Source organism: Alligator mississippiensis, chromosome 1 (assembly GCF_030867095.1).
Source record: "Alligator mississippiensis isolate rAllMis1 chromosome 1, rAllMis1, whole genome shotgun sequence".
Classification (NCBI taxonomy): Eukaryota; Metazoa; Chordata; order Crocodylia; family Alligatoridae; genus Alligator; species Alligator mississippiensis.
The window spans coordinates 458,820,104-458,847,958 of record NC_081824.1 but is presented as its reverse complement, the minus strand read 5'-3'; the positions used below and the strand labels follow the sequence as shown (position 1 = coordinate 458,847,958).

The window sequence follows — 27,855 nt, the reverse complement described above, 5'->3', positions numbered from 1 at the left end:
TGGAAACCTCTTAAATTCTGTTGGATTATTCTGGGGAATGGAAAATACTCATAAGATTTCAGCTTTCAGCAACTTTTTGTGGACTGACCTGGAAGAAACATCTGGAAGATATGAGACTGAAGCTGAGTCCATAGAGGCCCACAAAGAAGCAGTAAGAGGCACAAACAGATCCAAACTAGTGGAAGGTGGTTATCTGCATGCCCTACATTTATTTCTGTCTTAATTCAGTGCCAAGGCTTTATCCTGGCCTCAAGCTTTATTGGAGAGAACTTAAAATGAGAGGTTGCTGGGTGGAGTATAAGCACTTTTTTGGGCTGTGGAATATAAAATCTGATATTTAGAAGCTGAAAGTGCTCCAGGCACTGTGTGACTCCTCAGGAATTGTGAAGGAGACTTACAGACTAGTCAACAACAATGACACTATATATTCTGAGCCGTCTTTCAGATATAACAAAACCTTTGGTACATACATGTGATGTACATAAGACATCAACCCCATGTCTTAGGTACTGCTCAAGGGCCCAACCCTGCAAACATTTCCTACCACATCTCCACTTCCTATTAGAAAAGTCCCACTAACCTCAGTGGAAATACATCTGTGAGTGAAGTGGCAAACCCAAGCAAATGTGTGCAGAATCTGGTCCTCTAACTGGATTCTTTGGGCCAGAGAATGTATCTTAACTCGTGCTTTCAAAGGGCTACTGTACAGAGACACAGGGATGTGGAATGAAAAATAATGGAAACACAGCTCATCAGTTAGAAAGGTACTATCATCTCCAGTAGGTATATGCAAAGTCCTAAATATGTCTTACTGCTCCACAAAGAACAAGTGGGCATATAGGGAAGAGGACCCATGAGAATTTCTTGCTGGCAAAGGGAAAATCTAAAAAAAGATGTTTGTGTGTCTTAAAGCTAAGCTCAGGGACAGGAAAGAGCAGTTAAGTTTGTTTCATAAGTGGAAAACCCCTGGGATCTTTGTAGGAGAATCCAATGATTTATAATGGGCTAAATATTTTATTTTGCAGGTTTGGAGATAAAAAGAAATACAACTGCACTGTTTGCTAAGTCCATGACAGAGTGTGTGGCTCCAAGCAACACAGAGAAAGAAACTCTGGTGAATATGTGAATTCCAAACAGAGAATAAATCTCTAAATTAACTCAAGAAAATTTGGCACTAAAATCCGTATTCAGTGCTTACTTCCCATTGGACATGTCTCTACATGGCGCTGTCCAGTGACGCTGCTACGGCACCATGCTTTAGTACTTCCTTTTGGAAGTACTGCCCTTTTGGAAGTACTAAAGCATGGCACAGTACAGATGGTTACTGCGCTGTGTGCACAGAGCATGGTTAGATTTCGTCACTATGTGACTGTAGCTGTATGCGATACTGGGGGGAAGCACGCCTGGGTCTACATGTGCTCACCGGGGGAGCACGCCACTACAGCGTTGTAGCTGGCGATCATATGTAGACCCATGTGGTTGCTACGTCATTGTAGCCTGCCATATGGCGATGTAGCGCGTCGCTACGTCACTGTAGGGCGATGTGTAGACATGACCATTGTTACACATGCTATTATTTACCCAACTGTAAAAGAAGAAGTGAAACATACCTTTATATCTTCTTCTGGCCAGGAGTTGAGCATGGCTGCAATATGGCCTTTGTCATGAATGGTGATAAACAGCCCACTGTGGAACGAAAACAAAAGCAAACCAGTTGTAAGAAAATAGGAGACTATGTAGTGGATGATTTACTAAACCTGTAGCATGAAGAGGCTTCCTGGTAGTACTGTAGCAAAGGCCATGCCAGCAGTTCACTGGCACTGGGTGCCTTCACACAGGGCATGCCGAATCAAATGGAAGTATTGTTATATGGTAGTACGCAGGGGGGGCACTCTGCACAGGACCTACACTGGGTGCCAAAATGCCTGACTATGGCTTTGCTTATTGGCACGGAAAAAATGCCCCACAGTATTAGTTGATACCAACTCTCTCTGTCTTTCTAGAATACCAACTGTGTGACAGAACCTAATCAGCTGCTTAACCTATTTAAAATGCTCGTTAGTTTGGGCACAGGATCTGCCATATTATAGACTGTCCTGGCTTAGGTACCTAATTCTAAGAGAGCGTTCGTGGAAATGAACACTGAGTGGGGGAAGGTGCAGCCCTCTAGCTGAAAGTGAGGTACCCGTGCCTCGCCCCTCTCTCCAGCATTTCCTCCTGGTCAGATGAGGTGTTTTTTTGTTCAGCTTGCTGCATTCTGTGGATCCCATTCCAATAAGTCTAACTTTCCCCTTGCATTGCACAGGAAACCTAGGCATCTCACTTTGAATTGTGGATTCCTCTAGGTGGGTAGACACTTAAGAATGAAGCTTTGTAAGGCTGATCTTAATTTTTTCTTCTGTATCAGAACCTAGGAGCCTAATCTGGGGGTAGTATGAAACAAATTTAGCATCAAATTTCTTAAATGGGTTTGCACAGGTGTTGTTTACCAGCCCTGTAAGCAGAGCTCAGCAAACAGCTCTGTCAATGACCCGCACATGCCGGAGTAGCTTCCAGTGCTCTTTCAAAACCACAGAGATTTTACAGGATTAAAGTTTATTTTTAATGACAGCAGATGGGACCCTGAATGCATAAAGGGAGCTGGAGAAAATGTGCAAAGTTGTGTCATTTTTTGCCAGTGACACTTTTCAGAGCAGAAATGCAATTACCACGGTACAGAGAGTCACTAATAGTGTCACTACACTGGGAACAGCCACAACTCATTCATGACAACCAGCTTCATACAAACAGTATCTGAACTGCAGAAAAAAACAGGCTTGCCTAAAGAAAAAGAGGGTGGTTAGCCATGTTAGGCAGAAGTTAGGCAGAAGGCAGGGCAAGGTGACACCTTAAAGACACTCTGCATGGATTAGTCTATAAGGTGTTACCCTGACCTGCCTTGTGCTTTAAAGGAAAGAATCCAGCATAAGCAAAAGATTTGTATGTTGGATATGACTTTTCTGTTCCTCTTTCGATTACAGTTTTAGATGTTTTGCTTTATGAAAGATAAAATGTAACTAGACAATGCTTGGCTTAGGAAATCTGGCACTTAATGAAAGCAAATTAATTAAAAAACCACTTCAGGCACACTGCGTATGCTGTTTCAATAGCTTATATTCAACAAATAATTTGACATTCCACACACATTTTGCTATGATGCCATGCACATCCTTACCCCCGCAAATATGTACGCAGTTAGCAAGAGGCCAAACACGCAGCAAGGGGGCAAACATAATCATAGGAAATAAGGCTCATTAGAAATAAACTGCCCTTAATCAAATCAAGTTAGGATATACAAACTGCACTGTTACCCCCAGGTAACCAAAAACTTAATATGTGATGATGTGTTAACTTCATGGGAGGTAATATGTTTCATAGTTGGTAGGGTCGGAAAGGACCTGAGCAGATCATCAAGTCCACCCCCCCGCCACAGGCAGGAAAGAGTGCTGGAGTCAAATGACCCTGGCTAGGTGATTATCCAGTCTCCTTCTGAAGACCCCTAGGGAAGGAGCCAGCACTACTTCCCTTGGAAGTTGGTTCCAGATCCTAGCCGCCCTGACTGTGAAGTAGTGCCTCCTGATATCCAGCCTGAATCTACTCTCCGTCAACTTATGGCTGTTACTCCTTGTTACTCCCAGTAGTGCTCGGGGGAACAGGGACTCTCCGATTGCCTGCTGGTCCCCCTTGGCTAGTTTGTAGACGGCCACCAGATCCCCTCTCAGCCTTCTCTTGTGAAGGCTGAACAGGTTCAGGTCCCGTAGCCTCCCCTCATAGGGCCTGGCCTGCTGCCCCCTGATCATGTGGGTGGCCCTCCTCTGGACCCTCTTGATGCTGGCCACATCCCTCCTGAAGTGCGGCGCCTAGAACTGGACGCAGTACTTCAACAGCAGCCTGACCAGTGCCGCATAGAGGGGGAGGATCACCTCCTTGGACCTGCTTGTGATGCATCTGTGGATGCATGACAAGGTACAGTTAGCCTTCCTGATCACGTCCCCACACTGTTGGCCCATGTTCATTTTGGAATCAGTAATGACTCTAAAGTCCTTTTCTGCCTTTGCACTGAAGAGAAGGGAGTTCCCCAGCCTGTAGGTATGCTGCTGGCTCTTCCTCCCCAGGTGCAGCACCTTGCACTTGTCAGTGTTGAACCCCATCTTATTCTCATCCACCCACCTCTGTAACCTGTTCAGATCCAATTGCAGCCTATTCCTCCCTTCTAGCGTGCCCACTTCTTCCCACATCTTAGTGTCATCTGCAAATTTGAACAGGGTGCTTTTCACCACCTTGTCCAAGTTGCTGATGAAGATGTTGAACAGTGTGGACCCTAGGACCAAGCTCTGGGGGACCCCACTGCCCACATCCCTCCAGGTCAAAAATGACGCGTCCACCACCACTCTCTGGGTGTGGCCCTCTAGCCAATTAGTGACTCATCTGACTGTGTAGGCATTGACACCACAATCTCCTAATTTTTTAACAAGAATGGGGTGAGAGACAGTGTCGAAGGCCTTCCTAACGTCCAGAAAGACTACATCCACCGCAACACCTGAGTCCAAGGATTTTGTGACCTGGTCGTAGAAGACCACCAGGTTGGTCTGACAGGACCTGCCTCGAATGAACCCATGTTGGTTGCCCCTAAGCATACACTTCCCTGCTTGCCCCTCGCAGATGTGCACCTGGATAATTTTCTCAAAGAGCTTCCCCAGGACCGAGCTAAGACTAACAGCCTATAATTTCCTGGGTCCTCTTTCCTCCCTTTTTTGAAAATGGGGACCACATTGGCCCTTTTCCAGTCCTCTGGCACCTCACCAGAGCACCACTAGTGCTCGTAAAGCCATGACCTGTTCCCTGCTCAGAAAAACGGAGGAAAAGAAATTGTTAAATAGGCTAGTTTTGTCATCTGGTGAGACCACCAGATTTCCAAGCGTGTCCTGCAGAGGCCCCAAGTTACCCGGTACCTTCTTTTTACCCCCTATGTATTTAAAAAAGGACTTCTTGTTATCCTTGATCCAGGTCACTAGTCCCAGTTCCATCTCCGCCTTAGCTTTCCTAACAGCTCCGCTACAATCCCATGCAATGGAGGTACAATCCTCCTTGGTGATGGCCCCTCCCTTCCATTGGGTGTATGCCTCCTTCTTAGCTGTGAGATGTCTGTGGATGCTTCTGGTGAGCCTTGGGGGCTTTTGAGCACTCTTGCCCACTTTGATTTGTGTTGGGATTGCCACCCTTTGGGCTTGGAGGATCGTCTCCTTCAGGAACGACCACTCTTATAGATTCATAGATTCATAGATGTTAGGGTCGGAAGGGACCACAATAGATCATCAAGTCCGACCTCCTGCATAAGCAGGAAAGAGTGCTGGTTCTAGATGACCCCAGCTAGATGCTCATCTAACCTCCTCTTGAAGACCCCCAGGGTAGGGGAGAGCACCACCTCCCTTGGGAGCCCGTTCCAGACCTTGGCCACTTGAACTGTGAAGAAGTTCTTCCTAATGTCCAATCTAAATCTGCTGTCTGCTAGCTTGTGGCCATTGTTTCTTGTAACCCCCGGGGCGCCTTGGTGAATAAATACTCACCAATTCCCTTCTGTGTCCCCGTGATGAACTTATAGGCAGCCACAAGGTCACCTCTCAACCTTCTCTTGCGGAGGCTGAAAAGGTCCAGTTTCTCTAGTCTTTCCTCATAGGGCTTGGTCTGCAGGCCCTTAACCATACGAGTGGCCCTTCTCTGGACCCTCTCCAGGTTATCCGCATCCCTCTTGAATTGCGGCGCCCAGAATTGCACGCAGTACTCCAACTGCGGTCTGACCAGTGCCCGATAGAGGGGAAGTATCACCTCTTTGGATCTATTCGTCATGCATCTGCTGATGCACGATAAAGTGCCGTTAGCTTTTCTGATGGCTTCGTCACACTGCCGACTCATGTTCATCTTGGAGTCCACTAGGACTCCAAGATCCCTTTCCACCTCTGTGCCACCCAGCAGGTCATTCTCTAGGCTGTAGGTGTGCTGGACATTTTTCCTCCCTAGGTGCAGCACTTTGCATTTCTCCTTATTGAACTGCATCCTGTTGTTTTCTGCCCACTTGTCCAACCTATCCAGGTCTGCCTGCAGCTGTTCCCTGCCCTCTGGCGTGTCCACATCTCCCCATAGCTGTGTGTCATCTGCAAACTTGGACAGAGTACACTTCACTCCCTCGTCCAAGTCACTGATGAAGACATTAAAGAGTGTCGGTCCAAGGACCGAGCCCTGTGGGACCCCACTGCCCACACCCTTCCAGGTAGAGACCGACCCATCCACCACGACTCTCTGGGTGCGACCCTCTAGCCAATTCGCCACCCACCGGACTGTGTAGTCATCCACGTCACAGCCTCTTAACTTGTTCACTAGTATGGGGTGGGATACCGTATCTAAGGCCTTCCTGAAGTCTAAGTATACGACATCCACCCCTCCTCCTGTGTCCAGGTGTTTCGTAACCTGGTCATAGAAAGAGACTAGATTGGTCGGGCACGATCTGCCCGCCACAAACCCGTGCTGGTTTCCCCTCGGCATAATTTGCCCTGCTGGGCTCTCACAAATGTGAGCCTTGATAATTTTTTCAAAGACTTTATCAAGGATGGAGGTGAGACTGACTGGCCTATAGTGGCCTCTTCTTGGACTCCCAACTCCCCAACTCTCCAGGACCTCAGTGGCGCCCCCCCCCCCGTTTGCTTAGCTCATTGAAATCCGCCATCCTGAAGTCCAGGGCTGCTGCCTTGCTGCAGGCCTTTGCCACCTTGCGCTGGATGGTGAATTCCAGTAGGCGATGATCGCTATCGCCAGGTGGTCGAGCACCCACAGTCCCCTCACCAGGTTGTCGCTTGTGGCCATGACCAGGTCTAACAAGGCATTTCCCCTGGTGGGACTGTGCACCTCCTGGGTTAGAAGGAGGTCCTGTATCCCAGCTAGGAACCTACATGAGCAGTCAAACCTGGCTGACTGCTCTTCCCAGCAAATGTCCGGATAGTTTAGGTCACCTATGATGACCACATCCCTTGACTTAACTGCCTCCACGAGCTGACCTGAGAATTCCCAGCTCTTCTCCCTGGTTGGGTGGTCTGTAGTAGATCCCCACTGTTAAGTCCCTTTCCCCTCGACCCCCGTGTATTCTGACCCAGAGCACTTCATTGTGCCCCTCCTCTGACCCAGTGCTGCTCGCTGAGGATGTGAATTGTTCTTTGACATAGAGCGCCACACCTCCGCCTTTCCTCCCCGTTCTATCCCTCCTGTACAGCCTATAGACCTTAATGTTGTGTAGGCATGGCTCCAATTTTCAATTGTGAATGGGTTTCAGGGCAATAAATTATGGCATTGTTAATAGATTCTGCTCCTTCACAGTCACTGAAATGTGCACTTGATTTGAGCAGGTCTAGGCCATGCGTCTCAGCTCTTCCACATGCCGTCTTATGGAGTGGGAGACAGGAGACCTAGGTTTCAGATTTATTTCTCCCACAGACTTCCTGTGTGTCCTTATGTAATTTCCTTAGTCTCTTTGTGCTTCAGGTCCTTAATACCCAGACAATACTGAGACCCAGTTGTCCAATTGTCCAATGCCCAGACAAACACAATTCCAATCTGATCAGTGCCTAAGCTTCTGTGCTTGATGTATCTATCTTCAGGGTAACCCCTTGTGCCACCTGGTTTAGGTACTACTCAAGCCTTGCTGGTTTGGGTTTCACTCCTCTTAATGGCTTACTTGCATTTATCTATGATAAAAGACAGCTGTCACACTCATCAGCTTCAACAAGGTGTGTAACCAAATGAGGCTTAACAATATAAGTTAGGGTACTTACTGGTCCAGTAGCATGGGCACCAGCTTAGGACAGGTGACAAGTCTGAGTTCAAGTCCATGCCTTTGGACAAGTCATATGAGGCCAGGTTTTTAAAGAGTTTGATGTGCTAAAGAGGCAGATAGGACCCTAGCTGGATTTCAGAAAACAGTTAGGTGTCTATCTGCATCCTTAACACAGAAGGCAGTCTGTGTCCAAGCTTCCCATCTGTAAAATGGGATTAATAGCACTCTTCTATCTCAAAACAATGTAGAAAAGAAGCCTGGTATCATGGTGATAGGGGGACATACATATCCACAGCATGTAACAGAGTATAACAAGACTCTTGGAAGTAATATTCTCCACTCAGTGAAACTCTAAATTGGAGATCACAGGGCTGGAAAGGATCCTCATGAGGTCATCTAGCACGGTCCCTGTTCAAGTTAAGACCATCCCTGACTAAAGCATCTAGTCAAATATCCACGGATGGAGATCCCACAACTTCCCTGGGTAGCCTGTTCCAGTGTTTAACTACTTCATAGTGACGAAGTTGCTCTTAGTCCCCAAACTAAATTTCCTCCGCTGCAGTTTGAGGCCAGCGATTTCAGCCTTATCCCCTATGGCTGCAGAGTCTATTTCCATCTTGTCCACACACCCGAGAAGAACATTTTTCATCTACATCTCAGAGGCACCCGGCTTCTCCTGTCGCCCCCTTGTTGGTGTTCTCCTTTTGATTCCATTCAGGAACCTGCTTTTTAAACAAACTATGATGCCAAATATTTCCACCTGCTTTCAGTTACTTATCACGTGGGCCAACTGAAAAATTTTGCTGTCACTTAACATTTTTTAAACTATGACAATGTCCTTAGCACTGAAAAAAACCCCAAAATGAAATCTTCACCCTCAACAGCTTAGTCTCCAACAAAACCAAACCAAACCAAAAGGCAGGGTGTACTGGAAGCACAGAGGAGGGAACAACAGACATTGCTCATGTTTTCTAGAGTGATGTTTGGAGAGGTTCTCTTCTTGTAGGCCTCCTGGAAGTAAGTTGCAAAATTTATCAGATGTTTTCAAATACAAATGTTCTTGTTTAATGGGATGCTATTGTTCCAAAGACTGAGTGCTGTTACTTACTTTGCAACTTGTGCAGTTAGCCAGGTAGCTTTCATTAGGAAGAATTGGTGATGGAGTTGAGTGTCTTTGATTCAGTGCCATTTACAAAGTCCTCCTTCCCTGAACACAGGAGGAATCAAGCCACAAGAGACAGTCTCTCTGTTCATAGCTTCAAGCCCTCTTCAGGCAACTTTAAACCAGAAGCTACTCCCTCACTGTGAGGTATAACAGGGCAGCCTTATGCCCTTGCCATTAGTGGGGCACATAGCAGCACTGGCTGCCATTTTTGCAACCCCCTCCAATGGCAGCACCCAGGGCTGCTGCCCTGCTCACTCCCTTATGTTACACTATTGCATTCAACTTTCTTTCTTTGACAGTCAAGTGCTTTTGTGGCTGTACTTTGTGTTTCCTTTCTGCCTTCTCTCTGTTTTAGTCTTTCTGCTGTTTCTCACAATACACACAAACACAATTCCAATCTGATCAGTGCCTAAGCTTCTGTGTTTGATGTATCCATCTTCAGGGTAACCACATGGTTAGGTGCCACGTGGTTTAGGTGCCCGAGCTTCCCATCTGTAGAACGGGGCTAATAGCACTCCCCTATCTCAAAACAATGTAGAAAAGAAGCCTGGTATCATGGTGATAGGGGGACATACATATCCACAGCATGTAACAGAGTGTAATAAGCCCCTTGGAAGTAATATTCTTAACTCAGTGAAAAAGCCAATGTTCAAATCAGAGAGAGCGAGATCTTTGTATATCATGTACATTATTTGTACACAGAGCAACGCAAGTGCATGATGTTTCACAGAGGGCTGATGGCACTGAGCCATAAACACCACTATCTAGCTGGCAGAAAATGAAAAAGTCAAGGTGAGTCCTGCCCAGGTCAGTGCATGGGCATGACAACATGGGCCAACCTTTGCAACCTGGGCCCCTGTCACACAAGTCTCCACCCCGCAAGACTGACTAGCTGCCTGAGCTTACCCTCATGGCTGATCTCCAACCCTTCTGCAGAGAGGATAAGAGCAGATGTGGCAGAGAAGCATGTTCTGCAGTGAAGGAAAGCACTATGGAAGGGATGGGCAGCATGATGCAGCTCTGTGCCACCAAACCCTTTGGCCTGGATCAGACCTTTGTAGGGTGAATCAGATTTCTGTGAGCTGAATCCAGCCTGTGAGCCATAGGTTTGCATCCCTGGCCAAGGTGATTCACCAAGCAGGTTACCTACTGAATTACAGAGAACAGACAAAACAGAGATACTGTGGCTGTTTGTCTGCTATCCTGCAAGCTATGTAACTCCACATAAATACAACTATAACTTTGGGCCCCTGAGCTTGAAGACACATGTGTATGCAGAACTTGAATGGGAGGGAGCCCTCACTGACAGTAATAGAGTTCCCCATAAATATGCCATTTTCCCTAAAGGCAGCAATTAGCAGGACTATGATCCCAGCAATGAAACATCACAATTCTGCTTTCTTTTGCTTTTTTGTTTTTCAATACTGGATTGGTGCTCAGTATTGGTGCTGTAGTGGAAAACTGACTATTCAAGGATAGCTAACTGAACATAAGGAGGTAGGAGGCTACTCATTAAAGGTGACAAATACACCTAACCAGTTTTGGCTAAGAACAGGCTGACCTAAGTCACAACTTGGTGCTACTGTCCAACAGGGGAAGTCAATTCATCAGATCAAAATAGTGAGGCGCAACAGGCCAGTCTCTCCACTCACAGCTTGAAAAATCAAACAGACGGTGAAATCCCAGCCCCAATTAAGTCAATAGAAGTTTTGACTTCAATGGAGCCAGGATTTTACTCAGAGGAAGTAAGAAGTCTGTGGAAAGCCACTGCTTAAAAAAAGGGTCACATCCCCTGTTACATGTGAAAGATCACAGTACAGCTCTGCAACAGGAAGCAGCAGTTACTTTATGCCACTTTACACTCTTCCAACTCTGGGCTAACCGTACACCAACCAAGGCACCCACAGAACTGCTGGTGACGAGCAGGGGCCCCAGCCATGCTTTGTGTGTGGGACACAGAGAAGGGGCTGGTATCATCACTCCTATGCTATCTTCATCACATTGGAGGATCCCTCCCTTCATCCATTGGAGGATTTAGGGTTACTTGATCCTGGTGATATAGTGCAAATAGCTATAACACAGCCCAGGGCTGGTCCTATATGTTTATGTCTCTGAAATCAAATATAAAACTGGCAGGTTAGACAGTCTGTGTCTCCAAAGCCTTCTCCACCAACCACACCACTGATTGTTAGGAGTACCCATTCATAATCACAGCCATAACAGGATTAGATGCTTCAAAATCACAAAACAAACTTTAAAATGGTTTGGCCCTTTTGGGTAAGCTTGAGCTGATAAATGCCTTGGGGCTATAGTTTTTGGAGAGAAAGTGTGTTTCAATATGCAGTGATTTGTCTAAACACGGCGTAATTAATCTTCATATTGGACAAAATTTCCATGGTGACTCATCAGCTATTTTTATAAATGTGTTTACCAGCAGATTTAAAGAGTTTCTGGTAGAGGTATAGGATTTCTTTTTTTATTAAATTGTAGGAAACAGAATAGGTCTTGTGGGTATGGATGGAAAATAAATAATATAATACAAAGCTACAGTGATCATTCATGTAATGTATGGAGACATTTACAGGACAATGCTTACATCTTAATACACAGTGAGCTGTATTATTAAATGAACAGAGTCAAAGAGGGAACAGGGCCACCTTCATTAGTCATGTACACATTCCTAAAGCTGTCATCATGTATTTTAGATAGGAAAACCAGAATTTAATATGGAAGCTAAAAGATGCAGGTTTCAAAGCACAATTACAGCAAAAAGAAAAATCCATATGCTCATACATAAAGGATCCTCAGGGAGTGAAAATAATTAGCCTTCAGGAAGCAGCTAAAGAACACGGAGGGGGGGGGGGGTAGAGATTTTAAAAATATGGTTTGTGAATAGTAAAGACCATTTAGGAAAAGGTCAGATACACATCAGTCGAGAGCAAATATTTCTGAGAGAGGCCCCAGTGCTCCAAGTGCAGTGGTATGTGCCCACCCCCTGCATTGGCAGGGAGCCCCATTTACTACTTTGTGGCTGTTGGTGAGTGCTAGGGGTCCATCCATGAAGAAGATATGGTAGGATTAGGGCCTAAGTCAGAGGTTTTTTTGGTTCAATTCATAGTTTGGCACGTAATGGTTACCCAGGCTTTTTAAAATATCCTAATCATTTACTAATGCAGGGGTGATGAACCTGCAGGACATGTGAAACAAGTGGCATGGGCAGCTTTTGTATATGCCATATGGCAGATTGGGAAGGGCAAGTACAACTGGCAGCAAATAGGGCAGAAAGCAGAGCAGTAGATCGGATAGAGGAAGGGGTTCAGAGTGGCATGCAAGGAGGGTGTGGGGTTAACTTCTGGCTGAAGACAAGGGTGCCAACTGCTGGACAAGGCAATTAGGCGTAAGTGTGAAATTGTTGAGGGAGGAAGGGAGTGCTTCAAAAGAGCTATTTGAGCTCTAACTTGCAGGATGAAGAAAGGATGAACAGACGTATCACTGTTGGCTTGTCTCAGAGATAGGGCCCTGATCGCTCCTATGGGCAGGCTGTTTTTGGCATCTTTACAATCATTCAGTGGGGCTTTAACCCAAGTGCTGTCATAAATTCTTTGCCAATCCCAGTGGATGTATTGCATCATAATAATTCAACAAAGGGTCCCTCCTGGATTTCAAGTGTTAGTGGAAGGATCTTTTCCAGCGTTGGTTTTCAGCAATAACTGAAGTTGAGACCCTTCATTTCAAAAGGCCACGTGAGGATTTAGCCATGGAGCACCGAACCATCAGCATGTGTGGTTAAAATCAGTGCAATTCTGATGATGTGAGGCCCTGATCTCTACCCATTCTGAACTACTGCAGCTCCCATGGGCTGACTAGTGCTGACATTTGGGGCAGGGGTTGGGGAATGAGACTAGATGTCAATCATCTGTTAACACTGTGTACATGTATAGGAGGAGATGGGTAAAAGGTATTCTTCAGGCAGGGCAGAAGAGGTTGAGGAATCCACCAGCAATTTGTGTGCATTTCAAGTCTAGAGTTGTTCTATGCTGCCCAGGCTTGACGGGTAGAAAACTACAGGTTCAAGAGCTTGGCGTGTGGCAGTCTGGTCTCATTCTTCAACTTTTTCTGCCTTTCCAGAAACTCAGTCCTAGACCAAACACCATGACAGAAACCTGGCAGTACTTCAGCAACTGGAGGATTAAAGGAAGAAAAAAAGTGTACCGGTTTTCCAGGATTAAGCACTGCAGAGGAAAGCAACTGGTGCTGCTTACAGCTCATTTTAACAAGAAGACTTCATCGATTTTAACTATTAAGCACACCCCTTATTTTATTTGATGTTGCAAAGGTGAAGGTGAGATCAAGGTTGCCTGGGGAAATTAAATTATCCTAGTCTGATTGTGTTTCCTTCCCATGCTGAGAAAATTCCTCCAAGACCTACACCTATACTTTTAAAGTGCACAGCAGGGAGCTTCAAGAATAAATAAAGTCTTAGGACAAAGTCTGAGAATGAAAAAAAAGAAAAGAAAAAATAATATTTTTACAATACCAGGGCAATTAACAATCTTCCTTTAGATAAAATAAATTTAATCTGGCCTATCCAGGCATATCTAGATGGATCCATTTAAGAAAACTGTTCCATCTCCATCTTCAATTGCAATGGTTATTGCAAGCCACATAACAATAGTTTTTAGGCAACAAGGCTAAGTTTTTAAAAAGTCACATATCCAAGACATAGGGGACTTGTTTGAGCTGAAGATTATTTAGTATATGACTGCACACATACTCCTCCCTCTTGCAGAAGTTTAGATGTGCCTCTGAAAATTGCAAATAACCCACAAACGCCTTAGAAGCTGCAGCATTAAGGCTAAAAATACGCCTGCAATGGAATGATAAATGGAAAAGGGCAATTAAGAGTTTCATGTCTAGCACCCTGACTAATGCCACTGTGCTCTACACACTTGCTTTCTGAGGGCCTGACTGGTCAACCTTACAGCGTACACCCACCAGTTCCTTTGGGAGGCTGTTCCACAGCTCAACACACTTCACCATCAAGGACTTTCAAGATGATCACTTTATATATTCCATTTTACTTTCATCTGGTAGTTTCTTATTATGCACCCATGCACCAATGTAAATAATACACCCTCCTTAGTGTTCATCTTCAGGTAAATGCCTTATGTGAGCTTGCACCTACTTGCCAGGTCTAAAATTAACACTTCTGGGCCGTGTCCAGATGAGCTCAGATGTTTGGTTCCCTGGGGACAAGAAGCAGTGGCACACCTTGTGCCGTTGCTACTCATTCCTGGGGAATGAATGCCTGCGCCATGTGCCCACTGGTGTGCGGCAAGTTACCCTGGGTGGGGTAGCGGGGACTGGGGCCAGAACTGTGCTGGCCACAGCAGTACTTTCCAGGGTCCTGGGTGCTAGGGAAGCTGCAGCTGTGGCGCTCCTGCAGCTTGGAGCCTGGCTGGAAGCTGCAGCATGGCTCCAGTGGGCCAGGCTCCGGTTTTGGGCAGCATGTGCTAAAGCCACATGCACTTCCCTGTTTTTTTTCCATGTGGGTTTTTATGACCCTGGGATCTCCTAGGGTCAAACCTCCCCTCCTCCCCATGCTGCAAGGTAGCAGTGCAGGAAATGCCTGAACATACGGTGTGTGGCACCATAGATGGGCTGGGGGCACCATACACTGCATAGCCGTGCTCATCTGGACACGGCCCTGCTTCTCCTCCCTAGGAGGTCCCTGTCCCTCCAGCCTTTGGCATCTCCCCTCAGTTTTCTTACCTATCGCCTCTGACTACTCTTCTCTGCCCAGGCTCCTTACTAGCATAATGAATGCCATGTGCCATCCTCCCTCTGATCATTTCCCTACCTCTTCTCTCCCTGTCTCCCTGTCCAGAACACCTCTGCTTTGGAATAATGACCTTAAATTGCAGCAGGGGAAATATAAGTTGGATAGAAAGAACTTTTTCACTCTGAGGGTGATTGAGCATTGAAACACATTACTGAGATGATCTTCAGAGGCCCCTTCCAGCCTTACAACCCATGAACCTATGAGAGAAGTTATGGACTCTCCTTCCTTGAGGCATTTGACTGGGATGGTTTAGTTAGGGATGATCCTTGAGCAGGGGGGTGGACTTAATGACCTCTTGGGCCACATCCAGATGTGCAGGGGTGTGCACTTACAGAAGCACAAATAGTAATGGCACAAATTTTTGCCACTACTGTGTGCTGCAGTGCACACCCCTGCACGCGCGCTTTGGTGAGAGACAAATTGTCCCACTTGGGAAAACTGCCCTTTCCCCACTCCTTCCAGCTCCCGGCATGCTAGAGCAGCTGGGCCACAAATAAAATAATAGTGACACTCTGGCTGCCAGCCAGAGCATCTCCCTGGAGGACTGAGCCTCTGTTTGTTCCAGTGCATGCTATTGTAGCATGCATCATGCCGCTTTTTTTCCCTCGGCATTTTTTTTTTTCTACCAGGAAATCCTGGAAGCAAATTTTGCCATCATACTGCAAATCTGCAGTGCGGGGTATCTTTAAATGTTCTGGGTGTGATTCTGTGGTGCCACAAAAAGGTTTGCAGCAGACTGCACATGCCTGCATATATGGACATGGTCCTGAGGAGGTCCTTTCTAGCTCTCTGGTTTTATGATCAGATTCTCTCTGTCATATGTCACCTATCCTATAGCCTGCACTTGGCCTATCAATTTCCAATAAAATCTTTCTTAAGTAGCACCTTCAAGTCTGCATAATCAGGAATTGCTTGATAGGTTGGGGAATTTCCCACCAACTGTTATGAAGTGAAAATCTTGGCTTCCTTGAAATCAGTGGAGGCTTTTGCCACCAGCTTTAAGGGGGGTGGGATATCACTCCATGAAAATGTGAAGTTTCTCATGAACATTTCTCATGTCGGTGAGGTCACTTTCTGCTCAAGAGAATGCAGGCAGAAAGAGATGGGAAGGGGAAGAGGAACACAGAATATTTCTCTAATGAAAAAATAATTATGATAGATACAACGCATAGAAGAAACTTGCTTATGTTCCCCTGTGATGTGTGGGGAACGTTTTATCTTCAGAATGTGGAATAGATTTGATTAGCTAGAAAACCTTTAAAAGATATTGAGCAAATTGGTTGAAATTAGAGTAGGAGAGAGGAATTGAAGGTTATTTCCTTGATCTTTAAGCAGTGTCCATTATGAGTTATGCTGAGCATGGCTGCTTCTAAAAAGGGCTGGGATAGCCGGGATGATAGTCATCCAGGTGTGCCTCAGCATGAGGAATTGATCACTAGGTGTAAACTCTGATATTGCTAGATGTAAAGCACTAATTTCAGGGGAACCAGGGGCAGCTCAAAACCCACCTCTTCCCCCTGGGTATTCATTTTTGGCTTGCATTACTCTATAGGGGTAATATTATTGGAATGAGAAGAATGAAATGACTAAAGACAGGTTCCTGCCACCATGTTTGTCCTTGGATCAAAACTTCCCCATGGGTATTTGATTTGGCTTGGTTCCAGCTCTGCAAATAGCAAGCTAGACAAGGAAGATGTACCTGTTTTGTGTGCTGTCATGTAGGGTATGTGACAGACACATCCATGGGAGGCCACAGAGACTGTCAGCAGGACAGTCCTAAGGGTTGTTTCACCCCCTGTTGTATTGTCTCCCCATTAGCCAAAAGGCTTATTAGTCTTTATTTTTAATTTGTTTTAATTTTAGCAATACCTGAACCTCATTAGCTTTCATGTTTCGGGTTCCAGTTCCTTTCAAAATATTGCTTCTTGTTTTGAAGAACCGTATCTAAGGAACACCCATTGTTTCAGGAACTTAGAGCGAGATCCAGACTCTGGCTACTCCAATGGTTTTCCCCTGATGCAGAGCCACGGGGCTGTTCCAACACTGTTCTCAATGTCTCAGAGGAAGATAAAGCTTCGGTTTTATATACAGAATATATTGATCAGAATGTCTATTTCAAACTGAAATGCCATGTTTTAGTGGTATGACTTCGACTTAAATATGAATCATATGTAATAGGGATTGTTATCATCAGTAACAAAATGTGCAGTGCTTAACATGCTCACAAACACTATACATTTTAGGTGTGTTCTGAGGATTATGCATCATCCCAGGAACAGTAGTCATTGCACACTGCTACGTGTCAGAAGTACAGCATCTGCTAATGCTAACCCAAATGTCCTGTAATTAGTGCCAGGAAATTGAGACCAGCACTCTTGTGCATCACCCACTCTGCTGTATAGTGGGGGGCTGGAAAAAGAGAGGCCAGGCAACCTGCCTAAAGTCATAAAAGGGATCAGTAGTATAACCAGGATTAGATGTCTAGTATTGCTAGGACCTGGTACTGTATTCAGTTCTACTGCATTGGAGGAACCTGCAGTTTCCTGATTCTTAGACACAGTGTATTTATTAATAAAATTAAATGTTTCTTTATTTAATTCTGTCTCAGATATGCTCAATCCTGTGTTCCTTACATCTAATCACTAGGTCAACTAGATTTTCTACAAGTTAAATTAGGACCTACTTAGTCCTCCTTTGGATGGCTCTATTCTTATCTATTATGCCAACTTTAAAATATGGCGCTAGATCAAAACTGAATTAATAACCATTATAGTAGGAGTCAGTCAAGCAGTTCAGTACAGTTAAACCATTAAGGGGGTTGCTGATGTGGGCTACAATAGACTGATACTTTGAGATGTCCAGTCTAGCCTTCCCTGACCAGCCTAAATGGCTCCAGTTGAATGACCCCCTGTGTAGTAATGATGGGCAACATTAGGGTTAGTCTAGGAGCTGAAGCAGCAAGGTTTGAATTAGTATAAGAATAATACTGCCAAGCATCTGCTGGCTTCCTTCCTTTTCATTTCCAAGGGAATTCAAATCTTTTGCCTAATGTGGCCAAACCCTCTCAATCATTTTCTAGGGCTGATGTGCTCTGAGCAGCTAGGGCTAAGAGAAGCAGTTACCTAGTTTATCTGGTGATATTTGTTTTGCTAATTTTAATCTACAAGATTAAATTTCCACCTCCCCAAGAGTAACACTTCCAAGGGTCACCTTCCTTAGCTTCCCTCCGATTCCCTCCCTCACTTCTCATAATCCTGCATTCTGCAGATCACCAGGAAAAGTTCCAAAAACCACAGGGTCTGAACCCGTAAGAAACCAATAAGAACATACAAATGACAGATGCTCCTTCGTTACTAGGTATTTACCGGAAAGACGGCTGGAATTGAACTCAGATATGATACAAAGTTATGTTGAGACCCTACTCAAAAAATGCTTTGGTCTTGATTATGTAAATGGGATCCAGCCATGCTGTAACCCTGAAAAGACGAAGGCTGCAGGACAGTTTTGTAACAGACATAAATGTGGTTTGGTTTGGTTTTGTAGGTAGATTTCTGACATGCTTGTTACCATGCTTGTGATATATATCTATATCTATATATATACACACATATGATGTGTAGTATTGCTAGTACTTGGTACATATACATATACATACATACACACACGTGTGTGTGTGTGTATATATATATACACATATATACATATACACACACACACACACACACACACATAGATATGCAGCTGCATGGTAGTAATTTATAAATACTGTTAGCTGGCCTGGTTTTTGGATGTTTACATGCATGTGGCTGATTCAGAGGGCTGCCTGAAAAATGAGTGAAGCCACCTTCTGATTTTGCTTCCTATCCAAGCAACCTAAAAAGCTGGGTTTTGACTACCAGGCAAAGGTCCACTAAACATAGAAGAACAAATGAATTCCTGGGAGATTTGGCGAGATACTTTCTAAAGAAACAAGCAGTAGTTGTATGGGGGAATCAGACTGAGACAGGACCCTGCTGGGAGTTGTCAGAGGTACTTAGGCCTGCCTAGGTGGCCATCAGGAAACAACAAACCTCTATTTAACAGGCAAGTATGCACACAGTTTGTTGTTTTAAAATCTTTTTGCTCTAAAATCTTTGTTTTTAACTGTTGAATATCTTTATTTAAGAAGGCTGTCTGGCCACAGGGTCCTGAACTTCAGGTGCCCAAACCCAGTCAGATTAGCTGAGGACACCTAGTTCCATGTGTACAAGTAGAGGGAGTAGCCATATCCCTTAACTGGATGAGTAGAGGAATGAGGTCTAACACCTAAGTGTGCATACTGAGAGACCAGGGAAGAGGGACAGAGATGCAGGCAGTCCCACAACTGTGAGAATAGTATCTAGGAAATGGGGGAAGGCTAAACCTTACCTAAGATCCTACTAAGTAATTTCACTCACAAATTGATTATAATGTTAGTAAATCTGAACCTTCTCAAAATCACTTTCTGTCAGAGAGATAATCCCATGCCTGACCAAACCTTCTGCTATAACATCAGGGTACTACTGTGTTAACACAGACCTACCAAACTGGTGAAGTTTCATGCATCATCAGGCCCTTTATTCAAGGTCTTATGACCTGTGAAACTTGGATTGTATTTTGTAATACTGCTTCCACACCCTCTGACATGTTGTGTACCAAGGCAACTCCATCTTGGCCCACCATAAAAGATTTCTGAAACAAGATATTACACCTCCTATATTGATAGGATTCAATAAATGGTATTCCACTGAAAAGGGCATTTTTTGTGTAGCTTAGAGCAACCATTATTGTGATTCATGGCAATGTCTCAAAATACACATCAAATTTGTGATACCCAGATGATAGTGGAAAAGCCTGCGGAAGTAGTCTGGTTCCACCACAATTTAACTTCCATAATGACAATGGCACTTGAATGTTTCAAACAAGCAGGGATATACTAATGAGTGTGAAAGACATTGGGTTGACAGACACTGTCAATACAGAGAAGGATCTGAATATCATACAGGAAGAATCTGATGCTTTTGAGGACTAGAGTAATTGAAATGGAATGAAACTTAGTGGAATGAAGTACCAGGTTATGCACTTAGGTACTATGAGCAAGAACCCCTGCTCTAAGTTAGGGGCTCATAAATTAGAAACAGAGTAGAAAGACCTGGTATTCATCAGCCACAGGTTGACTGAGTTATGGATGTGATGAGTCTATGGAAATAGTAAATGCAATTTCAGGATACATCAGGTGGGGCATTTCCAACAGAGAAATGGAAGCATTAACATCATTTCAGAAGGCACTGATTAGACCTCATCTGGAATATGCATGAAGTGGAATGGACAATCATTGAAGGAGAAATATTAATGGTCATTGTGCAAGGCACTGACAAGATCCTCACGTGGAATACTGCACATATTTCTGATTCCCCATGTTCATGAAAGAGGCATAATGAAGCAGGGAAAATGGTGACCTTAAAACACCTTCATTTGTTAAATCTAGCAAAAAAAGAGTCCAGGCTGTTATGACTGCTTTCTAGAAATACATTAGGAAGGTAAATCCTACAGATGGCATGGAGAAGGAGGAAGTGTTCAATACCATCTTGCTTTAACTTTCAGAAAAAAAGTTTTAAAATGTGACTGGGGACCTATCATCATTAGTTTTACAATGTGATAGGAGAACAGGCCAGGTTAGGGAAAAATGGATTAAGGAATAAGTTAGATGTATTCAAATCAGTGGCAGCCAAGGAAATTCACTTTAGAATACTGGAGGAACTAACTAAAGCAGCATCTTCTCATCAGCAACTATCTGTGAGAGAGCATGAGAGCAGGGGCATGAGAAATGGAGAAGCACAGAGTACTGTACCTATCTTTAAACAAAAGGGAAAAAACAAAAGGATGACCTAGGCAGCTATAGATTATTCTAATTAAAAAAACCTAACAAGATGAAGGTCAGTTAAGACAAGTGCAAAGAGCTATACAGAGACAGGAGAAATCCAGTGCACACAGAGATGGGAAAAGCTAAGAAGCAGTACCGACAAAAAGGATCTGGAAGTCATAAGAACCAGGAACAGACTCAATGTACCGGTGTTGCAAAAAACCCTAATTTCATTCTGGGCTGTATTAACAGAAGTGACGTATGTAGTGCTCAAAAGACAACTCTCTGCTCAGTGTTGGTGAGACTGCAAATAGGGCATTCCACCCAATTTTGGACACTGCCTGTTCAGAAAAATATAGACAAACTGGAGTGTGTCCAGAGGCAAGCAATAAGAATGAGAAGTGATTGGGAAAACATGACCTGTGAGGAGAGGTTGGAAGAACTTTGTTTGCTTAGTCTAAAAAAAGAGAGAAGACTGAGGGAGGCCATGACAACAGTCTTCAAATCTGTAAAAAGGCTGATAGGGAGAGGAATGCAATCAATTGTGCTATTGTTGACTGGGGGTGGTATAAAACTAACAAATAATCCACTTCATTTGCAGCAAGGAAGATTTAGGCTAGAAAGTAGGAAAAACTTTCTAGCAATATCAAAGATAATTAAGCATTGGCCTAGGCTACCAACAGAAGTTGTAAGATCCCCTTCACTGAAAGTTTTAAAGAACAGGTTAGATATACGTGCCTGTACATGTTCGGGGAGGCTGCTCCAACACACTGTAATTACACTGTCATTACAGTGTGTTGGAGCAGACTTGATTAATCGAGTCTGCTGGAGCATGCTAACTGGTGTGCTCCAGTCAGACAGGCTCTGTGTCTCGCATATCAGCATCCCTACACTTTAACTAAAGCTCGTTGAATGAGCTTTAGTTAAAGTGCCCCTACCATCATGGTGAAGAACAGGGACACTGATACACAAGATGCTGTGTGTGCTTTAATTAGAGTGGCTCTTGGAGCCGCTCTAATTAAAGCATTCCCTCTCTCCCCTCCAGCCCCAGAGCACATGTAAAATGTTCCTATTTGTTACGGATGGCCTAGGTATGTTTGATCCTGCCTCAAAGCCAAGGGATTTATTAAGAACATAAGCAGTGCCCTACTGGGTCAGACCACAGGTCTATCTAGCTCACTATCCTATAATGTCACAATTGCACTTGCTAAAGGGAAGAGTATTTAGGCAAGGACGATCCAAACTGATCCCATCTCCTCTCTCTCTCTTCTTGTAGAGCTCCCAGAATTCAGAGACCCAGGAAATCTTAATTTGGGAGGAGGCTTTGGCCCTATCATGTTCAATGTCCTTTGATGGATGTACCATGCATGAATCTGTCCATTTCTCTTTTGAATCTTTCAAACCTCTTTTGAAATGATCAGTTTTTCTAACATCTTATGGCAACAGGTTCCAGAAGCTGAGCACTGTGTGAAAAGAATTGGTTTGTTTAAACTTGGTTCCTAATCATTTCCTTGTGTTTCCCCTAGTCCTGGTATTGTGAGATGGTAAATAGTAAATCCTTATTTTCTTTCTCCATGCTATTCATTATTTTTTAGACCTCTATCATATCATCCCACATTTGTCTTTTCTGTAAACTGAAAAGTCCTTATCTCTTCAATTTTCATTGTACAGAAGCTTTTCTATGCCCCTGACCATGTGTCCCTTCTGTGCTCCTTTTCTTGAAACTACATAATTTTGGAGATGAGGGAAGTGAAACTGTGGGTCTTTATACACATGCTCCGTGAGTGGGGGGAGGGGGGGCAGGGGCTTTAATTAGAATGGCTCCAAAAGTGTCATGTGTATCAGCGTCCCCACACTGAAAAATGGTGGGGGAGCTTTAGCTAAAGCTTGTTGAATGAGCTTTATTTAAAGTGTCACCAGTGTCATTTTACAATGCGGGGATGCTGATACATGTGACGCTGGAGTCTGCTGGAGCACAGTAATTACCTCAACATGTGTATAGCCTCACTGCATGTGTATACGTACTTTATGTCAAGGTGGGGGCATCCTATGCGTAGCAGGCTTGCCTTGTGGAGCTTGGGTTGAGTCCCAGGCTTGAAATCTCGCTGTTTTGATTGGTGGAGCTCATCTCCCAATCAGGAGGCAGCCAGAGTTCAGTCATGCCCCTTTCCTGAGAGGATGGGGAGAGAAGTTCCCTCCCCCCCCAGGTGGACCTGATTGAAGACTGCAACACTCAGGTCTGGAAGACTTCAGGGGCGGAGCCCTGGAGCGTATAAAAGGAGCTGCGTGCCCAGCATGAGGGAAGCACGTCTGGGAGAGAGAGAAGAGAGAAGAGCGGGGCTTAGAAGAGCTGAGGAGACCTGCTTAGCAGGGTGAAGCAGTAGCCCAGAAGCGCCCCTGAAGACTTCCATCAGCGGGGAACGGCTGACGGCTCCAGCAGCTAGGCTCTCGGTGTACAGCATGGCACACGGTGGCACACGGTGTCCAGATCCTGGGAGCTGCGTGAGGCAGCTGGGTCTGCAACTGCTGGCATGTGGCCAGAGACACGGTGCACAGGCTGGTGCATGGAGTAGGATCTTTTGAGCGCTTGGGCGGCTCAGGTCCTCAACCCCCAGAACAAGCCTGGGACCTCAGTGCTGGAGGCACTGCATGGAGGGTCCGGGAGTGGACCCAGCCTGGTGCTGCATGAGGCAGCCCAGGCCTCCGACCCAAAGCAAACAGTTGAGTCCAGAGAGCCAGACAGTGATCGGGCTACTGAGCCAGCAGACAGGGCCAAGCCAGAGGCCCCAGAAGCCCTCTGTAGCAGAGCCCTGTTCCAGGGGACAGCGACCCCCCTGAAGCCCACTGCAGGCAAGAGAGCAGCCTGGCGCAGAGGACGAGGGCCACCCTCCAGGTCTGGGAGCTGTGAATTGCAGGGAAAAGAGGGTTCCCACAGGGGAGGGAAGTCCCCCCCGCTTAGTTAAGGGCTCCTAAAAGGGGAGGTCCCACTGAGAGGGCCCCCCTAAAGTTACCAGCTTTTTTATAGGGCTCGGGAAAAGCCCAAGGGCATTGGGGTATCCCGTCAGGAATGTTTATCTTTGAGGTTTAGGATGCAGATGGCTGGGGACTGGACTTGATGGGCCAGGACGTCCCTTCCAGTTTTAGGTGCTATGTTCCCGCTGAAATGATTGACAGAAAGGTATGTAACCATTGTGACCTTTTAAATGGTTGTCATTAAGTTTTAAAACCCTATTGATATCAATTAGAAATAGATTAAGGCTGAGGAAAAAAAGAATGGAAACTGCAGTTCATTCTTCTCACACACTGATTCAGACAGGCCATACAAGCAGGGCAAAGACGCTGCAAGGCACAGAATTTTAATTTTTAGCCATCAATTAAATCTTAATTCTCCCTTAGAAGAGCTGGTGTGCTATACTGTGCCAAATCTCTGGCCAGTGCAACCCCTGCACTCCATAAAGTGGCTCCAAAGGAATAAATCTTTAGTGCAACACAACTGTTCTCAAATCTAACTTTACAAAAAGAAGAACAATATGAACGTTGAAGCTCATAATTTAAAATGATAGAATTGGATTTGTCTTTTTGTAAGAAAGGCTATTTTGGTAAAAATAACAAAGAACGAAACAAAACCCTGCTATTAAAGTAAAATCTGAAAATCAGCTGCAGCTCACAGCCCCTCTGCAGAGAAACAGTGAAACAGGAACTCAGTTGCATTCAGGCCATGACAACTTGCCCCTTTCCAGCAAAAGCAGAGGCTGGAAATCCAAAACAGGTCCTTGCCCAAATTTAACAAGAGTCCTTCCATTAGAACTGGCAGACTATGAGAACAGATGTTCTTACCGTGGTGGTGGTAAAATAATGTGGTTGTTTTAAAAGAGTTAGAGGAAGAAGACTTCTTCAACAGCAACAATGGCAAAGAGTCCAGAGTGGGGAAGGCAGTCCTGCTTTCCCTGAGATAACAGGGAGAAACCAAACACCTGGTTTTGTAGAGACTTCAAACACAGCTGATCACTGATAGATGGACACAGTGTGGTCAAGGAATTGGTGCAGGAGGGAGGGGAGAAGTCAGGAATGCTTGAGTTTGAACTCTGACTGGTTACGAGGTCTGTGCACATGCTCTGCACAGTGCAGAAATTTCCACTTTGGAGCATGCACAACTAGGGAGACCCCAGAAGACACTGGGAGATCCACGGAGAAGCTTATTTTAAAAACATTTTCCCTTATTCCTAAGGGAATAGGACCCCTACTAAATGGGCAGAAGCAATTGGTGATGGACAGGGGGGACAAGGCTGAACTCCTCAACGAGTTCTTTGCCTCAGTGTTCCTAAGCGAGGGGCACGACAAGTCTCTCACTGGGGTTGTAGAGAGGCAGTAGCAAGGCGCCAGACTGCCATGCGTAGACCCTGAGATGGTGCAGAGTCACTTAGAGGAACTGGATGCCTTTAAGTCGGCAGGTCCGGATGAGCTCCATCCGAGGGTACTGAAGGCACTGGCCGATGTCATTGCAGAGCCACTGGCGGGAATATTTGAACGCTCGTGACGCACAGGCCAAGTCCCAGAGGACTGGAAAAGGGCCAATGTGGTCCCCATTTTCAAGAAGGGGAGGAAGGAGGACCCAGGTAACTATAGGCCAGTCAGTCTCACCTCCATCCTTGGCAAAGTCTTTGAAAAAATTATCAAGGCTCACATTTGCAAGAGCCCGCAGGACAAATTATGCTGAGGGGAAACCAGCACGGGTTCATAGCAGGTAGATCATGCCTGACTAATCTAGTCTCTTTTTATGACCAGGTTACAAAACGTCTGGATGCAGGAGTAGGGGTGGATGTCGTATACTTAGACTTCAGGAAGGCCTTCGATATGGTATCCCACCCCATACTGGTGAACAAGTTAAGAGGCTGTGACGTGGATGACTGCACAGTCCGGTGGGTGGCGAATTGGCTAGAGGGTCGCACCCAGACAGTCGTAGTGGATGGGTCGGTGTCGACCTGGAAGGGTGTGGGCAGTGGGGTCCTGCAGGGCTCGGTCCTAGGACCGATACTCTTTAATGTCTTCATCAGCGACTTGGACGAGGGACTGAAGTGTACTCTGTCCAAGTTTGCGGATGACACAAAGCTATGGGGAGAAGTGGACACGCCAGAGGGCAGGGAACAGCTGCAAGCAGACCTGGACAGGTTGGACAAGTGGGCAGAAAACAACAGAATACAGTTCAACAAGGAGAAATGCAAAGTGCTGCACCTAGGGAGGAAAAATGTCCAGCATACCTACTGCCTAGGAAATGACCTGCTGGGTGGCATGGAAGCGGAAAGGGATCTTGGAGTCCTAGTGGACTCCAAGATGAACATGAGTCGGCAGTGTGACGAAGACATCAGAAAACCTAATGGCACTTTATTGTGCATCAGCAGATGCATGACGAATAGATCCAAAGAGGTGATACTTCCCCTCTATCGGGCGCTGGTCAGACCGCAGTTGGAGTACTGCGTGCAATTCTGGGCACTGCATTTCAAGAGGGATGCGGATAACCTGAAGAGGGTCCAGAGAAGGGCCACTCGTATGGTTAAGGGCCTGCAGGCCAAGCCCTACGAGGAGAGACAAGTGAACCTGGACCTTTTCAGCCTCCGCAAGAGAAGGCTGAGAGGCGACCTTGTGGCTGCCTATAAGTTCATCACGGGGGCAAAGAAGGGAATTGGTGAGGTTTTATTCACCAAGGCGCCCCTGGGGGTTACAAGAAATAATGGCTACAAGCTAGCAGAAAGCAGATTTAGACTGGACATTAGGAAGAACTTCTTCACAGTTCGAGTGGCCAAGGTCTGGAACGGGCTCCCAAGGGAGGTGGTGCTCTCCCCTACCCTGGGGGTCTTCAAGAGGAGGTTAGATGAGCATCTAGCTGGGGTCATCTAGACCCAGCACTCTTTCCTGCCTATGCAGGGGGTCGGACTTGATGATCTATTGAGGTCCCTTCCGACCCTAACATTTATGAATCTATGAATCTATAAGCCACACTGCAGGTCCTTCCCTGCTGCCCCTGTGCATCTGGGAGGAGACGGGGAAGCGATCTGTGCCACCCATGCTGCACCAGCGGAGGAGTCCTTCACCTCCTTTTCTGCAAAGCTGGTCAGGAGTTGGGAACAGGGAGCTGAGCCCACTCAGCTACTCACCTACTCTCACCATGTATTTGAGATATCGGCAGGCAGAGTAACAAGTCCACGGGGCTGCTGTCACAAAGAGCAGCAATCATGTAATCAGCTACTAGATAGCCCTTATTTTGATCCAGGATCAAATTTGACTTTTTCTAGGCCACCCACAGAAAAGTTCATGCTGCATAAAAACAACATTCAAATCCAATTCAAGACAGTGAAAAAATATTCAGTCCACTCACCGTGGTCTTCTGAAAGCCAGGCCATACTGCTGACAGGCCAGGCCAACTGTTGGAGTATAAACTATGGGCATGAATCTCTCAATGTCTGATGTCAGAACCCGGTAAAAAAGCTTCTCGTTTCTGTCTTGTAGTGTCATAAGGACAATGTATCTTAAAAGGAAGAATTAAAAAAGAAAGGAAATGGACATGTCAGTATACCCAAGTTTTGTTAATTCCACCCAAACTGTGCACAATTCATGAGGCTAATGGTATTTAGATTCATACCTTCTCCCATGTGCATATGCCATATGACACTCAGGCCCAGTGCATAGTGCCATAGTGTACCCAGACAGATTTTGGATGAGAAGTTCCATGTAGGATTTTCTAGAGGTCTCGAATATCCACAGTACTATTGTTTTTAATGATAGCTACATGTGCCCACTACATTTGGAATCAGGCAGTATCTTCAGGGTTTTATACAATTACAACAGAAACAACTCTAATAAGATGGAGAAAACTACGGTGTTGATGGCATGGGTGAAGGCCAAAGACAATTTATTTAAATATATCAGCTGGTCTATGAGCTATTCATATTTTATGGAAATGTGCACATGTCAATTGATTATTTTCTTGAAATGTTCTAATCTACCTTCAAGATTACCAATTTATCCATAAATGACGTTTCCCACACAACTCCCCAGTTTCCCACCCATCACTCCAAATCCACCAACCCCTTTAGGAAAAGTCTGAAAGA

General features: G+C 45.3%; 1 protein-coding gene across 1 annotated transcript in view; it reads right to left on the bottom strand.

The window, feature by feature from the left end:
* ME3 (malic enzyme 3) overlaps positions 1 to 27,855 on the bottom strand; it is a 176,920-nt gene that overhangs the window by 65,781 nt on the left and 83,284 nt on the right. Inside the window, exons 3-4 of the mRNA XM_006258999.4 lie at positions 27,123 to 27,272; positions 1,611 to 1,686 (exon numbers count right to left, since the gene is read on the bottom strand). Of these exons, the coding sequence (XP_006259061.4) occupies positions 1,611 to 1,686; positions 27,123 to 27,272 (226 nt within the window). The remainder of the gene's footprint in view (positions 1 to 1,610; positions 1,687 to 27,122; positions 27,273 to 27,855) is intronic.